The sequence below is a fragment of the Leuciscus leuciscus genome (genome assembly GCF_965113295.1).
Source record: "Leuciscus leuciscus genome assembly, chromosome: 12".
NCBI classification, from domain to species: domain Eukaryota; kingdom Metazoa; phylum Chordata; class Actinopteri; order Cypriniformes; family Leuciscidae; genus Leuciscus; species Leuciscus leuciscus.
Window position 1 is genome coordinate 34827264 of NC_138736.1, and position 18122 is coordinate 34845385.

The 18122-nt window shown below is 42.1% G+C and overlaps 1 protein-coding gene across 3 annotated transcripts in view; it reads right to left on the reverse strand.

Moving 5' to 3' along the window:
- The window catches only part of col22a1 (collagen, type XXII, alpha 1), a 60872-nt gene that overhangs the window by 14083 nt on the left and 28667 nt on the right, over positions 1-18122 (reverse strand). For all 3 annotated transcript variants that reach the window (XM_082185424.1, XM_082185425.1, XM_082185426.1), the window contains 21 exons: positions 17605-17658; positions 17391-17444; positions 16422-16457; positions 16311-16340; positions 16143-16196; positions 15816-15869; positions 5402-5455; positions 4804-4857; positions 4666-4719; positions 4475-4528; positions 4263-4316; positions 4121-4165; positions 3977-4039; positions 3617-3670; positions 2774-2815; positions 2515-2547; positions 2211-2264; positions 797-850; positions 561-614; positions 428-481; positions 201-254 (listed from right to left, as the gene is read on the reverse strand). In XM_082185424.1, the coding sequence (XP_082041550.1) occupies positions 201-254; positions 428-481; positions 561-614; positions 797-850; positions 2211-2264; positions 2515-2547; positions 2774-2815; positions 3617-3670; positions 3977-4039; positions 4121-4165; positions 4263-4316; positions 4475-4528; positions 4666-4719; positions 4804-4857; positions 5402-5455; positions 15816-15869; positions 16143-16196; positions 16311-16340; positions 16422-16457; positions 17391-17444; positions 17605-17658 (1059 nt within the window). The remainder of the gene's footprint in view (positions 1-200; positions 255-427; positions 482-560; positions 615-796; positions 851-2210; positions 2265-2514; positions 2548-2773; positions 2816-3616; positions 3671-3976; positions 4040-4120; positions 4166-4262; positions 4317-4474; positions 4529-4665; positions 4720-4803; positions 4858-5401; positions 5456-15815; positions 15870-16142; positions 16197-16310; positions 16341-16421; positions 16458-17390; positions 17445-17604; positions 17659-18122) is intronic.

Sequence of the window (18122 nt, forward strand, 5' to 3'; positions counted from 1 at the left end):
TTTCTCCTGCATCCAACACACTGATTTCGAGAACTGAGGGTTTGCTTACCATCTAATCTACCCAGACCTTAATATATGGCCTTGTTAGGAGATTATCAATAAAACTCGCTTCACCTGTGACTGGTCATAATGATTTGGCTCATCAGTGTATATATACACGTATATATAATTTGTATTAGTTGAATATTTAATTTCAGTACCTTCTCTCCTCTCTGTCCAGCGATACCAGGTGGACCGATGCTGCCTGGAATACCCTGAAAAATACGCAGACAAGATGTTTACACTTGCAAAAGTTACATTTTAAAACATATTTGTTAATGAGATCACTACCAGACACCATTACACATTTGACTCAAATTGTACGTTTCCTAAAATGGATCTTGTATTTTGAATGTCAAAAAAGGCAAGAATTTATTTAAGAACGCACCACATTGCCTGGCAGCCCTCGGAGCCCCTGAGGGCCCATCAATCCGGGCGGACCCTAAAGAAAGTGAAAAGTTTGACAGTGAAACGTTCAGAAAACAAACAATACATCATGCGTGAGAAGAAGACAAACTCACTGGGTCTCCGTTCCTCCCTGCTTCTCCTTTATCACCAGAGTCACCCTTAGGGCCCTGTTCACACCAACAGGAGAAAGACATCAAGACAGAAGAAACATCTCCATTTCTTTCTAAAAATCACTGACATTTTCACAGGTATGACTGGAGTATGAAGGTTAAGGATGAACAATTATCATCATATTCAGTAGTTTGTTTGATGTGAATGAAAGCAGCTCAGATGTTTCATAAAGGTTTACCGCAGGTCCTGAATGCCCTCTGAATCCCTGCTCTCCAGGAAGTCCTCTTTGACCCTGGGGATATTAGAGATTGGGAAGGTTATCAGATTCATTTTAGTAACAAGTCTGAATTTAAGCCATACTATCCTCAAAGTGTGTAATGTGTAATTGAATGTGAATGTTTTAATATACTTTTTAGTTTATCCAGCCATGGTGACTTTGAAATCTCATAAAGTTTACGCTGCACTCCAGAAATGAAACCTGGCTCTCTTTTAAGATGACGTCAGGGCACTTTCTCTGACAGAAATGATTGCATTTGGCCTGACTAGTGAGAACTGCAGTAATTCAACAGAGATTTCTCATTTCACACTAATACATTCAGGTGAGAGCAGATACATCATCGTAACAAGCTTGTCTGTGTTTCTGTAAATGATGCACCGCTTGGTGTCTGGACTATTTTATTAGATGAGAGCAGGACGGAGAGAGCTTTCATGAGTTCAGCTACAGAAATATGATTTTTTTTATATATATAATATAATAATTATGAAGCATTAACTGACAGCATTAGTGTTAGAGTGGGAGGGCGGAAGATGGGCCAGTCGTGATGTCAATATGACCACATAAATATTAATTGGCCCACACTAATCTTCCTAGACGGTTTGGTTATGTGACCTAATTATATTCATCAGCCAAACTTTCACTTTGATATTTATAAACTGATGTCCTGTAAAGATGTGCTTGAGTTGGTCAGCCTTTTAGACTTTATTTGCTTATTTTCTTTATTTGATATTTTAATATTAATTAGTCAAGATATTGAGTATGCAGAAAAGCTCATCTTGGAGATGTCAAAACTGAAATGTCAACAATTTAACAACTTTTAAACAGCTACAGTAAATGTCAATAGCACTGATCTGTGAATAGATGCCCAGGATCTGCTTTATTAATAGCTCAGGGCAAAAAGGCACCTTCACCTGTTTTGAAATATTATCAGGTGCTAAAACTATAGCAAATGGTGTCCTGTAGCAGAATGGTGGTTTTAACGTGAGCACACAGAGGTACATGATATCAGCTGATGGGATGCAACTCCCCTGACCTTCATGTTTATTAATATTCCTTTATGCAACGTTGAATCCCTTAATATCTATTGTCAACACTTCAGGTGGCTGTTCTCAGAAATGAAATGCACATATTTAGCTGTTCTTTTTCAAGTATATTTGCCTCATGATTCCTCAAACTGACAGCAGACTTTATTATGTCTGCATTATGAATGCACTAGTCACAGTAAAGTGATTCTGTAAATGAAATCATATTCAGACGCATATGAGACTAGTACAACCAAACCTGACTCTCTACTGCCCTCGTGAGATGATTCCTACAACCTGGAAAAGATACTTCATTACATCTAAAATGATTCTGGAAGTGTTGGAAAGCTCACCATCTCGCCTGGTTTTCCTTGATCTCCTTTCTCTCCCTTCTCTCCCGGCTTGCCCTAAAGATCCGGAAATTTAAAATGTGAATGAAAAACAGGCAAAATATGTGGTTTATTATATGATACAGTGGCCCCAGAAAGTATTTCAACTTAAAAGTGCATCAATTAAAATATATCAAAATATTGTTCGGTGTAAAGACAGACAGCACAAACACACTTAAATAAGTTTATTAATAGATATACTCAAAATATCTATTAACAAACTATTACTCAAAATATGCTCAAAATCAAGACAAAACCGATAACTCACCGGTTCGCCGGGTTCAGGAATCACATTGGCCACCTACAGAAAATAAAAACACAAATACTGAGCCACATTCATCAGCTGAATCAATACATGATTAGATACTAAAAACCTGAACAAGAGATTTCATAACTGTCAAGTCTATTCTCGTTTATTCATCTGATGTATTACACATCAGAAATCAGATGATTACTTATATCATCTGTAAACGTATATTCATATGGTTATATTTGTATGCAATATGTAAAGTATCAACTGTACTCACATTGCCTGGGACCCCGGCCGGACCCCTGGGGCCCACCTCACCCTGTATGAATGAAAAACAGTCACAGAGAGAGGTTATATCCTCATCCTGTCAGCATGTTAATGATCTCATTAACAACCTCGTGCCCTCAGGAGACCATCACTGACATGTGTGAAACCTACAGCCACACATGCTCAAAAACGGTCCTCTGTAAGCCTGTTGTGTTTATATCACAAATGCCATTATCCAGAGGTGACATGTAGACTTGTATAATCACCTAATCATTCTTTTTATTTATTTACATTTTTAGACATTTCAAGTCATCAAAACTATGAATTAACTAAATACACTACCATTCAAAAGTTGTTTTAATGTTTTTAAAATAAATGTTTTTTTATTTGATAAAAAATACAGTAAAAACAGTCAAATTGTGAAATATTATAACATTTCAAAATAACATGTTTTCCACTTAAATATATTTTAAAAAGTAATTTATTCCTGTGATCAAAGCTGAATTTTCAGCATCATTACTCCAGTGTTCAGTGTCACATGATCCTTCAGAAATCATTCTAATATGATGATTTGATGCGCAAGAAACTTTGATAGTACTTCTTAATATTATCAATGATGAAAACAGTCGAGCTGTTCAGGATTCTTTGATAAATTCAAAGTTCAAAATAGCAGCATTTATTTGAAATTGAAATCTTTTGTAAATGTCTTTTTGTCTCTTTTCATCAATTTAACACATTCTTGCTGGATACAAGTATTAATTTCTTTAAAAAAAAATAAAAAAAAATAAAAAACCTTACTAGCCCCTAACCTATACTGTATATGCACATTTCCAGCAGTCTTGTTGCTTCTCACCTTGTCTCCTTGATCTCCTTTCGAGCCAGTAGGTCCATCTTTCCCTCTCTCCCCCTACAAGACAGACAGAGGGATGAAGATCTGACAAACACATGACTCAAACTGATATTAACAAGACTAATTTCTTATATTTGTCTCACCATCTTTGTGCTGAAATATAGTGTGAACATGTCTTATGAGAAGTGAATAGATGATGGTTCTCACAGTAGAGTTTTTCTACAGTAGATCCTGATATTTTAACAAATCAATATCTATTGATTCTGTTCATCAAAGAAAAACCTGATTCTGACCTCAAAACATCAAGAAAGCAGAGAGACAATTTGATTCTTTCAAACAAACGTCCATATAGTTCAGTCTTACTTGGCCTCCTCTCTCTCCTTTGGGTCCCATTGGGCCGACCTGCCCAGCCAAACCATGCTCTCCCTGAGACAGAACAAGACAGCCGTTTCATGTGTGCTTTTGCCAAGACATTCTCAAAACTCATTTAAGTTTTGCTTTCCTCACCCGTTCACCAGCAGGTCCTCGGGGTCCTGGAGGGCCTTCATCTCCCTGAGAGAAAGACAAAGTAGCATTAGTAAAAAAAAAAAAAAAAAAAAAGGATTTCCAACCCAGATCTTAAACCACTAGTCCACAAACCAGCCTTTACCTTCGATCCCGGTTTACCAGGGAAACCGTCCTGTCCGGGTTCTCCTCGTTGCCCCTAATGGAAATACAAAATAATTAAAAAAACTGAAGTGCAACAAAAAACACAAATGAAAAGGTCAAAAACCAGATCTGGCCTTTGACGAGTGTATAAATGATGAAGTTCTGCCTCCAGAGAACTGAGTTCACAGTTTGCCTCATTAAAACAGTTCTAACCTTCTCGCCGTCGTTTCCAGGGAAACCATCCAATCCATCTTTTCCTGGCAGACCCTGAAAAAATAATTACCATTAAAATCATTATTTCAAGTTTTTCCACACTACAAATGAGTGTTCCCTTAATAAGGTAACAGATTGTTGAAGTGTGGACAATATGCTTGAGTTCTCAGGGTAAAGTCACAGCGACTCACTGGTTTTCCCGCTTCTCCTAGTTTTCCTGGGAAGCCGATTTCGCCGGGTAATCCCTGTGAGAACAAACAGATCAATTTAATATCATCTGTATACTATTCTGTGGCTGTGACATATTATTTTGGTGTATGTAAACTTACTGGAGGTCCCGTCTGTCCGGGGCTGCCACTAAGTCCAGGAGGCCCCTGAGGACCCTAAAAACAAAAATAAAACTTGGAAAGTTACATTAGAAATTCAATTGCTTTTTACTAGATTTTTGGAGTCAATGCATACTCCCTCCCATTTTTTTTGTTTTGAACAATAATATTATGTGGTCATTGAAATTACTTGCATGATTTACATGATCATCACTCCACGTAACTTTACGAAAACGGGTTTTGTCTTTTAATCTGAATGTTTATTCCTCTAATAACCACTAGAGGTCACTGTTACTCTAAAAAGACTTTAGATGTTTTTAAGACATAATCATGTTCAGAATGCCGTCTAATCATAATACTCATACTATTTCTGCAGTATGAACTCTATACTATTTTCTGTACATATGAAATACGTAAGTGAACTATTATTAGTCAAAACATTTACTTTTTTATCCTTTTATCAGTACTAGGCTATGCTGTAGCACTAGCAGTAGTATTTCATTCTGAACATAGTCTAAAAACAAACCCAAAATGCAACCATGAAAAATAAAGGGCAAAGAGTTCTGCTCAGACTAAGACTGAATGTTCTGGTGGTTCTTACAGGAGGTCCTGGAAGACCATCAACTCCCGGCAATCCTGCATCCCCCTTTTTACCCTAGAGAAACAGAAGACAATGTCTCATGAGCTTGTGTTATGTGAAATGAAAATAAATATGGAGATATATTTATAAAATAAAATAATAAATCAGCTATAATTAGCCTTTTTAATCAAAATTGGTCCGATTGATAAGATAATATAAGGCATAGGACTTTTTTTTATTCAAACTATATCCTTTTTCTGAGTCAGTTATCCATCTTTTTTTTTTTACCTAAATTAAATCTGTTCATCGGATAACTCATTGAGTCTCTTCAGAAAATTTGGACTAAACCACTCAAATAGAAAATGTATTAGTTTTATGATCTCTTTATGAATTGTTTTAAGCATCAAAGTGTCCGTTGCAAAGCTGTCAATGGAGGGACAAAAAGCTCTCAGATTTAATCAAAAAGATCTTCATTTGTGTTCTGAAGATGAATGAAAGTCTTACGGGTTTGGAATGACATGAGGGTGAGTAAATTATGACAAAATTTAAATTTTTGGGTGAACTATCACTTTCAGGCATTTGATTTCTCTTAGTGTGCCTTTTTTGTGTGTTAATTGTTATTAACTTTGTCATGGAAATGTCAAAATGTCTGAACTCAACCTGACCTCTCAAAGTTTTTCTTTTCTTGCATTATTATAAAAAAAAGAAAAAAAAAAGTGAGACTGTGAGAGGTCAGGTAGAGTTCATGTCTTCTATCTGCCATCTATAATGACTCTAATGTAACTTTCCATTAATTTCAGGCACATAACAAGGGTTGTTCTGCCCTCTCCTGGACAAACTGGAAATGGCTCTTGAGTTACACTTATGACAATTTTCCGTTAGCTGTCAGCATGAGTATTCTATATTAAATAGAAATGAGAAAAATGGAAATAGAACAAACAAAAATACTAAAGACCCTGTGGGCAAGGTTTTATTTCCAAATGAAACAGGATGTTAGGTTGGGACATATAGAAGGGCTCATACTTTCCTTTATAGCCAACAGCCTTTATTTATTGTCACAGTTACAGACCATGATTTGCTACCTGCTATTGCTAGCAGTCGGTATCAGTAGGGCTTTTTTATATCCTTATCTGAAATATTCCTGTTGTTTACGTATGCTAGCATATAGATAGCCTCATTGCTTTTAGACATGGACTAAAAGCCACAAAAATACAATTCTGATTAAGAGTTTTAATAGGTGGTATAGAAGCAGAGCGTACATAGACGTTGGAACAGGGGGGGCGGGGGGGGTCGCCCCCCCCCCCCCCCCCCCCCCCCCACCACCACCCCTTTTCCCCACCCCTCTAGGGGTCAGCCAGCTGTTTTTTTCGTTGTTTTTGGTTTCCATTTTATATACAGAATCTGAATTAAATGTGTTTGATTTAAGCCTACATTTCAACATTTTGTGTCATAAAATTTCTTGTTTTTAAGCCTTTCGCACGTACGGTCACACCGTTGTGATCAGTCTAGGCTGGTCCCTGGAGCGTTTCACACCGGTGTGAACAGAACGGTCAGTGCATCACATGATCAACTAAATTCAAATGTTGAATTTAGCCAGAGACAGGCGCGCTCAGAGCTGTCATATATCACAACTTTTCAGTGTTTTCAACCACATACTGTTTATTTTAGGTTTCAGACATATACATTCACATAGCCTAAGTAGGCTACTAAAAAAACAATACATTTAGAATTTGTAAAATACACACTGATGTCTATAGACATCAGTGTGTATTTGACAAATTCTAAATGTATTGTTTTCGGAGGTAATAATAATCCTTTCCATTATAATTCGACACGTTTTATTCATATCAGATACACATTGTGTAAGTAACTTTAATGTTTACTCTATTCTTCTCCCAGTTCACCAGCCACTTACTTTTATGTATTTCGGGAGAAGTGGATGAATGTGAAATTTACACGTGTTGTAAATCCAACAGATCCGATTCTCTGAACTGCGTCTGCGGCACAAATTAACACGGCGGCGCCCATCGCGCATACAGCTCAACTAACGCGATCGTTATAAAGGTGTTTAAACAACAATACACTTCCACTTGCATATATTTGACAATCGGAATATCAGATATTTCATGCCATAGCTAACACATTTGTGAATATTCTGAATAAAAAAGGAAAAATGACATAAAAGCAGATCATCATTCATTCAGCGCTGTTGACTTTAGAGCGCTCCGTGGATAGACTGAAGGAGTGGTCCGTGGAGCTCGCTGAACTCCAGACACACATGGCCACGTTTTCTGCGCGTTTATGACCCTGCTCTGCGTAAATGCATTGCCTCTTTTGACGCGTTTTGACATAGATTTCATTGAAGGTAAATTGGAGCGGCCACACTGAGCTGTGCGTAACGCCCACAGACTTGAAGTGAACGAGACAGAGGCTGTCCGGTAGCCTACTGTCTGAAATGGTTAACTCTGTGGGGATGCATGTGCAAAACAGGTTTAACTAATCATAAAGTCAATCAGGATACATAACACAGGCTACTAGGCCTACACTAACCCCCCCCACCCCCCCACCCCCCCCCCCCCCCCCAAGAATCCCGCCCCCCCTCTCACAATATAGTTCCCACGTCCCTGAGAGCGTACATTTCTCTTCCTCACTTTCATATTTGTTCAATCACTGACATGGCAGAACATGCTAACTCTTGCTAACACGTTAGCATCCCCTGCTGCTCGCACGTAAGGCAAGGAAAAGAGCTTAAAATAGAGAGATAGAAACTCTTTTAACGTCTAACTCAGGGCTCCCTACAGCTGTGCATCATTCACTCAAGCACCACCCGCTGTGTTTCTGTGCTGTGTGTGAGATCTGTGTTAGATGCCCCATATAAAAGCTTCTGAAAGCCTGTGTTTCCCGCTGGGACAGAGAGAACTTGGGCTTCACCTGCAAACCCTGCTGAGATACAACACTGAGCAAGGAACTGCGCACCGAAAAATTCAAATTTGCAAGGACAAAAAGTATCAAAAGTAGGCAATGTGCACACAATGGCTTTGTCTCTACCGGTTCTAGCTGGTCTAGTGGCACTTTTCAGATAGTTGTCCAGCTACAGCTTGGTGAGGCTGGGAAACCATCTTAGAACCAGCAGACCAGATTTAGGTGGATTAAAGGGATTGTTCACCCAAAAATGAAAATAAGCCCATGATTTACTCGCCCTCCTCAAGTCATTAGGTGTATATGACATTCTTCTTTCAGACGGATACAATCGGAGTTATATTAAAAAATGTCCTGGCTCTTCCAGGCTTTATCATTGATGGCGCGAAAGCTAGTTATTTTACTTTATAATGTTTTAAATATGGATATTTATCTTACACAAATGCATCGCTTCGCTTCAGAAGGCCTTTATTAACCCCCCAGAGCCGCGTGGAGAACTTTTATGATGGATAGATGCACTTTTATGGACTTTATAAACAGAAATGGCCATTTACTGCCATTATAAAGTTTTTTTTATAACTCCGATTGTATTCGCCTGAAAGAAGAATGTGATATACACCTAGGATGGCTTGAGGAGGGTGAGTAAATCATGGGCTAATTTACATTTTTGGGTGAACTATCCCTGTAAGTTTTCAGACTTTCACTGAAAATCGAGAACCAATGCCTTCACTGGCCAGTGTTCATGTGGTCATTTTTTTTTATTTTTTTTTACTAAATATTTTTAGTTTATTTTAATGTCAGTTGTAGTTTTATTTCAGTTAGTAATATTAGTACTTCAACTGACATATAAAATAATACTCTTTTGAAACTTTAGATCAAATATAATGAATATATAATAAAAGTTTGCATATGTGCTTTATGAGAATCATTTGATACATCAGGCTTTTGTGGCTCATATAGTATGATATAAGAGAATATGAAGCTCATACTCAAGAAAACTCTTATAAAACACTTTTATTATTTTTTCAGTCCCAATTTTTTTTAAATGATGTATTGATAAGCAAGTTGCTTCAGTACAGTAAGAGTTCAACTGTACTGTCAGGACCACTATCATCAAAGATGATTGACATTCAACATAGCAGGTGCCATTGAAACACAGTAAGTCTATCCCTGAAAGTGAGGCTTTGAGGGATAGACTTACTGTGTTTTCAATGCCATTATTGAACATTAATGATATCTTCAATACATTCATGTTGGTTCTGTTCTGTTTACCCTAAGGGGGGTTATCTCGGCTCTCCCTGCTGTTATCCCTGCCAGGCTGCACGGATGGGCAGGGAGTTCTTGCCCAGAATAGAACCAACATGAATGTATTAAAGATATCATTAATGTTCAATAGTTTAATTTACAACACAATTCAAGAAAAATTAGTCTGATTCGAAGAGGAATATCAGAAGGCCAAATCCTGACTGGACGAAAGGAGGAGCTGGGGATGGAGGAGGGTAATTTGTTCCTGAGCAACACAATAAAGCTGCTGATGATACTGAATGGACCTTATATATATTTATATAGGAATGCTGTGATAGGCGTCATATTCCTATAGGTAGACGTGGATCTGCTGAGAGTCAGCTGATGCAAGCTTGACTGTTGTGACCAGCCAGAACTGACGCAACGCTTGGCTTTAGTTAAAGGGATAGTTGACCTGTATGAGTTTCTTTCTTCTGTTGAACACAAAAGAAGATATTTTGAAGAATGTTGGTAACCAGACAGTTGATGGCACACATTGACTTCCAAATACTATGAAAGACTGGTTACCAACATTCATTAAAATATCTTCTTTTGTGTTCCCCAGAAGAAATTAAGTTATACTAATTTGGAACAACATAAGGGTCAGTAAATGATGACAGAATTTTCATTTAAATGTGCAAAAACCTTGTTCTGTTTGCTTGTTTTTCATTTTTTGGAGCTGTTATCCAAATGCTGTTATTATATTTGACAAGAAACAATGTTTTCCAAGTACCCTGAGAACATTTTAATGATGCAGTCATCTCATCAGTTTGAGAGCATTTGTACATCTCCTGTCTCTCTTCCTAACAAGCTCCTCGCTTTAATCTGACCCCACAGAGCACTCAAAAATACCACAACATGAACTGAGATTCACAGTTCCCTTTCGAAAGGGAACTCTACACTACGTCAGAATGACGCTATGGGGAACGCCTCAGGCGTGACAGGTGTCTGAAATCAAGTATCAACTCACGTCAATCATGTTGACCGGCGACAGCCCGTGAATCATCAGCTTGAATGATTAACGCGCGACCTGGATGTATAAAGGGGAGCCTTGCACACATGACAACATCTTTTCGTCTTCAGGGACTGCTTTGTTTGAATAGAGTATTTTCTCGAGTGCAATCAAAGAAAATGAAACGTACAGAGAAGCAGAGGAATACCTTCCGCAAGTGTGCCGACCCGTGTCCCAGATTTCTGACACCGGAGGATTCACACGATCTGTGCGTGTTCTGCCTGGGTGAAGAGCACGCGCGGGGAGCTCTCGAGGGAGCTTCCTGCGCAAACTGCGAGCGTTTTTCTTTGAGAACGCTCCGCTCTCGTCTGTCTCACTTCTCGAGGGAAGTGAGCGCGGCATCTGAACCCCGCGGTTTTGGTCCCGCTCGGGCTGAGGCTCAGCGGCGCTTGAGTTCGTGGGGCTCTCAGATGGAGCTGGCAGATCAGCTGGAGAGGGGCGTTAACCTCACGGATGATCTGCCAGCTGACGAGGGTGAGTTACAGGTCGATGTGGAAGATGTTTTGTCTCTCTCTGATGGATCTGTAACTGGTTCTCTTCGGGCCGGGCAGGAGTTGGCTGCTGATGATGTCAGTCTGGTTGAGACTGAACCACTTCAGCCCTCCTGCCCAGTGTACGCTGAGCTGGTGGACGTTATGGGGCGCGCCACCAACAGACTGCAGCTGCAGTGGAGGCGCGTCCGGGAGGAACCTGTTCGTGGTGTGTTGGACGATCGGTTCCTCCCCACCCGTAGGCCACCGGCTCGGACGAGCCTTCCATTCCTTCCCGATCTCCACTCTGAGATCGAGAAGGCATGGAAGAACCCGTTCTCTGCGCGCCTTCATTTGCATCAGCGGGCCAGTTTCGCTGCTGTGGAGGGGGCCGCAGAGCACGGGTATGTGTCGATGCCGCCAGTAGACGAGACGTTGGCTAACTATCTCGCCTCTGGTCGGCCATCGTCACTGGGAGCTCCAACCCTGCCATCCAAGCCGCTGAAAACAACATCACGCTTGAATGGCAGAGCGTACACGGCAGCAGGTCAGGCAGGTGCGGTTCTGCACACCCTTGCGGTCCTTCAGGCCTACCAGGCCGACCTGCTGCGGGACCTCGATCAGGGGGCCGGCCTGCCCCCTGACGCGATGGCAGAGCTGCGGCGCACCACGGATTTGGCTCTCCGGGCCACCAAACAGTCAGCCGTTTCCGTCGGTCGTGCGATGGCGGCTATGGTGACCACGGAGAGGCATCTGTGGCTTAACCAGGCCGACATCGGGGAGAAAGAAAAGACCTTTCTCCTCGATTCGCCGGTTTCGCCTTCTGAGCTTTTCGGGCCTTCCGTTGAGACGGTGGTCGATAAGTTCAGGGAGGCGAGGGCGCGCTCTGAGGCATTTAAGAGCTTTATACCGCGGAGGTCCTCGGCTCAGCCCAGGCAGGCGGGAGAGCCTGGTCCGTCGTGGTCTGAGGATCACAGGCAGACCCAGAGGGCCAGTGTCGCTTCCCGTGCGCCCCCTCCTCCTAATAGAGGGGGCAGGGCGCGCAGGAGGCGTAACTCCCGCAGGAGGCAGGATCTCAGGGAGGTGATCCAGAATAAACGTTCTCAGACTGAACGCTAGACATCACCTCCCTGGATCTTGCCCCCGAACCACCATCGTTCCCAGGCTCCTCCTACATCAGGCCTGGGGCAGGGCCCATGATGAGTTCAAGAATTCTCTGATGGCCCGCTTCAGCTTGGTTGTTAGGAGCGCCTTCCAACCAGGCTGGTGAAACAGTAAAACTTAGGTTTTTCTGAGTTTCTGAGTCCTGGCGTGCTTCATTCCAAGCACGCCGCAGGCTTTATATTGAGTGAAAATGTTTTGTGCGCAAATAACATTTTTTCTTCTCTTCTTTTTCAGAACTCGTCTCCTGTACAGAGCCTGGGACATATTTGGTAGGCAGGTAATGTATTGTAGTGAGCTGAGCTCCCACATACTGTGGGTATCAGGTTACAGGCCTCATCCGGCCTTCCTGGTTATGAGCTCCCACGTACTGGGTTTCAGGTTACAGGCCTTACTAGGCCTTCCTGAATATGAGCTCCCACTCATGGTGGTCGCCAGGTTACAGGCCTCACCAGGCCTTCCTGAATATGAGCTCCCACATACTGTGGTCGCCAGGTTACAGGCCTCACCCGGCCTTCCTGAATGTGAGCTCCTACATAAGGTGGTTATCAGGTTACAGGCCTCATCCGGCCTTCCTGGTTAGGAGCTCCTACATACTGTGGTTGAATAGGAGCTCCCACATACTGTGGTTGTCAAGTTATAGGCCTCACCAGGCCTTCTTGAATATAGCCCCCACATACTGTGGTTATCAGGGTACAGGCCTCACCCGGCCTTCCTGAATATGAGCTTCCACACACTGTGGTCGCCAGGTTACAGGCTTCACTGCCTTCCTGAGTATTAAGCTCCCACATTCAGTGATCACCAGGCTCTAGGCCTCCTCGGCCTTCCTGGTGATGAGCTTCTACATGTCAGGTTACAGGCCTCATCCGGCCTTCCCGAATGTGAGCTCCCACACACCGTGGTCGCAGGTCTTCCTAGTTATGAGCTTCCTCATGTCAGGTTACAGGCCTCATCCGGCCTTCCTGAATGTGAGTTCCCACATACTGTGGTCACCAGGTTTCAGGCCTCATAGGCCTTCCTGAGTATGAGCTCCCACATTCAGTGGTCACCAGGCTTCAGGCCTCCTAGGCCTTCCTGGTTATGAGTTTCACATGTCAGGTTACAGGCCTCATCCGGCCTTCCTGAATGTGAACTCCCATTCACTGTGGTCGCTAGGGTATAGGCCTCGCTGGTTGTGAGCTTCCACATGTCAGGATGCAGGCTCATCAGGCCTTCCTGAATGTGAGCTCCCACGCATTGTGAAATCCCACATGCTGGGGTCACCAGGTTAGAGGCCTCACCAGGCCTTCCTGGATTTAGAATGAAGTACACGCACTTTCGTTTCGTGCACTTTCTAAAAATCCATATTTATGGTAAGGGTTATGCGCAGTACGCTTCGTTCCCTTTTTTATGTGGTTCAGACTTCGGTTCTTCACCTCTGGTCCCACTCTAGATGCGTCTTGCTGTCGCAAAGTATTACGACAGGCGCCTCCCTTTCAGGCTATCTCCCACATTTTGTGGTAATAGGCCTCGTTAGGCCTTTCTGAAGGTAGCCCCACGTTTTTGTGGCTGTCAGGTTACAGGCCTCTCCGGCCTTCCTGAATACAAGCTCCCACTTACTGTGGTCGCCAGGTTTTAGGCCTCACAGGCCTTCCTGAGTATGAGCTCCCACATACTGTGGTCGCCAGGTTAGAGGCCTCACCAGGCCTTCCTGGATTCAGACTGGCATAAGTACACGCACTTTCGTTTCGTGTACTTTCTTGAATCCATATTTATGGTAAGGGTAATGCGCTTCCGCTTCATTCCCTTTTTTACGTGGCTCAGACCCCGGTTCTTCACCTCGAGTCCCACTCTAAATGCGTCTTGTTGTCACCATGTTTTACGACAGACGCCTACCTTTTAAGCTATCTCCCACATTCTGTGGTTACAGGCTTTGTTAGGCCTTTCTGAAGGTAGCTCCACATTGTGTGGCTGTCAGGTTACAGGCCTCTCCGGCCTTCCTGTAAACGAGCTCCCACTTACTGTGGTCGCCAGGTTAGAGGCCTCACCAGGCCTTCCTGGATTCAGACTGGCATAAGTACACGCACTTTCGTTTCATGTACTTTTTTGAATCCATATTTATGGTAAGGGTAATGCGCTTCTGCTTCATTCCCTTTTTTACGTGGCTCAGACTCCGGTTCTTCACTTGGGTCCCACTCTAGATGCGTCTTGCTGTCGCAATGTTTTACGACAGGCGCCTCCCTTTCAAGCTATCTCCCACATTTTGTGGTAACAGGCCTCATTAGGCCTTTCTGAAGGTAGCCCCACATTGTGTGGTTGTCAGGTTACAGGCCTCTCCGGCCTTCCTGAATACGAGCTCCCACTTACTGTGGTCACCAGGTTTCAGGCCTCTCAGGCCTTCCTGAGTATGAGCTCCCACATATTGTGGTCGCCGGGTTACAGGCCTCACCGGCCTTCCTGATATGAGCCCTCATGTACTGGAGCTCTCCATATGAGGAGGTCATCAGGTCTTAGGTCTCAGTAGACCTTCCTGGTTTGAACCCTCTCTTACTTCACCAGTGTTCGGAGCGAGCACTGGGTAGACCCGTGGATTGAGTGGACGACTTCCGTCGTTTCTTGAGGTTGAGTCACACTCTCCGGGAGATCCCGTCTCTGTGTTCCGGAACTGAATGGTTTCTGCCAGCTTCGCAGGCCTTTGGTTTCTGGATGCCTTATCCAAGGCAACTTCCAGAGGCTCTGTCTCGGACAGACAGGCTATGGCCAGACTGTGTGTCTTAGTATAGATCACCAGGCCAGCCTGGTGGTATTTCAGGTGGCACGCTCCCCTGAATAGTGACTGGCTGGGGGTCCCTTGGGTCCCCTAGCCACACTCCCTAGAAGTGACCCCTTCTATTGGAAGCTGTGGTCCTAAGCCTTTGAGCTGGCCCAGATATACCCCCCATTAACTGTGTTCTGGCGGTCTCTTGGGTCATTAGCTTGGGCTATGACCGGTAGGGAGTGCTGTCACTGACAGCCCGATGTGACCTAGGGGTGAGTGGTTCCAGTGTTTTCTAATTACTGGTTCGGACAGTTGTCACTGCCTTTGGGCATGCACTCCCCTCAGCATGGTGGAGTTGGTATATCGTTCCCCATAGCGTCATTCTGACGTAGTGTAGAGTTCCCTTTCGAAAGGGAACGTCTCAGGTTACGACTGTAACCTATGTTCCCTGAGAACAGGGAACGAGACACTACGTCTCCCTGCCATGCCTCGGGGCCTGCCTGCAACAGTCCCTTCAGACGATAGGATGTTGTCATGTGTGCAAGGCTCCCCTTTATACATCCAGGTCGCGCGTTAATCATTCAAGCTGATGATTCACGGGCTGTCGCCGGTCAACATGATTGACGTGAGTTGATACTTGATTTCAGACACCTGTCACGCCTGAGGCGTTCCCCATAGCGTCATTCTGACGTAGTGTCTCGTTCCCTGTTCTCAGGGAACATAGGTTACAGTCGTAACCTGAGACGTTTCCAGCCAGTCTCTATGGTTACCCCAGATCAGGTTCAAGAACAACTCACATCTCCGTTAAAAGCAGCCGAGATGGATTATTACAATCAAATATAAATGTCCTACCCTTTGTCCGTTCTCACCCATCTCACCGGACAAACCTGGAGGTCCAGGTGGGCCCTGAGAAAAACAACATGAACAATAGGCTAATTAAAAACAAAGAAGTGCACAAGAATGCTGCTTTTTTCTCATAAACAGACCATGAATGTAATGTACAGTGATCTCAAAAATGATTTGGACACTTGAGCCCTATGTAAAACGTCTGAATGTCATTGCATTAGATATAAAATATCAAGTATCATTCTCAGAACTAACTTTACTTTTCTTCTCCAAAACGTAACTTTAAAATTAAAATTAGTTTGAAACAGCATTACATTACAAAATATATCTTACAGGAGGTCCAGGGGGGCCGTCAGCTCCTGGGAGTCCTCGCTCTCCCGGGATGCCCTGAAAACCACACACACACACACACACACACACACACACACACACACACACAGTTTAGACAATACTCTGTAGAAGCAAAGGTAGACTCCTCTTCTAAAGAGATTTTACACTTACATTCTCCCCTTTGAGTCCTGCCATCTGAACCTGAGGAAACACACAGATGAGCGACTCAATGCAGCTGTTTTACAACGTAAAATCGTTCAGTTTACGAATCAACTGTCTTACTGCATTGCCAGGTATTCCAGCAGGACCTTGTTCACCCTATCAAACAAACACAGAGATTATGAAGCAACATTCGGATGGTTTAGGCAAGAGATTTATTCAATGCTGGTTAAAATCCCACAAACAGTGATTAGATATTCTGAGTTGAGTTAAACTGTCTATACTGCAAGCTGCAACGTCTGATATTTTTGTCATTTCCTTTGGGAACAAGTACATGAAAGTGTGTGTGAGATAAAATAACACAGACTGGTTGCATATTTGAATGGGTGTCTTTGTGGATGAGCGAGAGAAAAACAGACATATCATACAAAACTATCATTTTCCAAGAAAGATATACTGGATGTGTTTTGGCATTTTATGTGAAAAGGGGAAGAGTTAAATATATCTGGGTGCATCTTCAATTACTAAAGAAATGAAAAATGTGACCCTGGATCACAAAACCAGTCACAAGTCGCACGGGTATATTTGTGGCAATAGCCAACAATACATTGTATGGGTCAAAATTATAGATTTTTCTTTTATGCCAAAAATCATTAGGCTATTAAGTAAAGATCATGTTCCATGAAGATATTTTGTACATTTCCTACCGTAAATATATAAAACATTTATTTTTGTGAGTGGATACAGCACATTCGCGAACATAAATGGAAAACTTTAAAGGCGTTTTTCTCAAAATTTCGATTCCCTCAGATTCCAGATGTTCAAATAGTTGTATATCAGCCAAATATTGTCCTATCCTAACAAACCATACATCAATGGAAAGCTATTTACTCAGCTTTCAAGTGATGTATAAATCTCCATTTAAAAAAAAATGACCCATGTGACTGGTTTTGTGGTCCAGGGTCACAAATAACTTTGAAAATAAGACTTAACTTTAAGTCATATGGGTTTTGGACTTGAGGATGAATAAAAGACTTGCCCAGCTCTTTAAAAGCAAAGAAACCAGCATCCCCCCCAAAAAAGTGTCCATACCTTTTCTCCTTTGACTCCATTTGATCCAGGAGCGCCACTCAGCCCCCTAACACCCTGATTATAGAGAAAAGGAGCATGAAGTCATTTAGTTCAAACATATAGCAATACTTGACTCAAGATCACATTAATATCTTCAACATCCAGCGCACACGTTATGCTGAGCAAAATGGTACATGACAAATTATATACATTATAGAATCCTCTGAACACTTACTTCTTTTCCTGGAAGACCTGGTTTACCTGGAAACCCGTCTAAACCTGGTTCGCCCTAAACAACATTCGAAAGTCAGACATCATTGAATGGAAAATTCTGTAATAAAAATATATACACTACCAGTCAAAAGTTTAGGGTCAGTAAATTTTTTTAATAAATTACATTTAAAATATATTAAAAATAGAAAAGTCATTTTAATTTTTGATAATATTTGACAATATTACTGTTCGTATTGTATTGTTGAAAAAATAAATCTTGAAAAATAAATATTGTTGATACAATAAATCTCCATAAGAGACTTCTTTTAAAAAAAATTAAGAAAATGACCGACCCCAAACATTTGAACAGTAGTGTATAAGTAAGTTTTAATTATGTGCTATATTCTGCTTACAATTTCACAATGCTAATAATTTCATGATAGTTGTCTTGGTAAATGACTATCATTTTAACAGCACGCAATTTGTTCTGAAATTTGTTTCCGAGAACAATTAATTATTTCCGTTAGAATAGTGTCACAT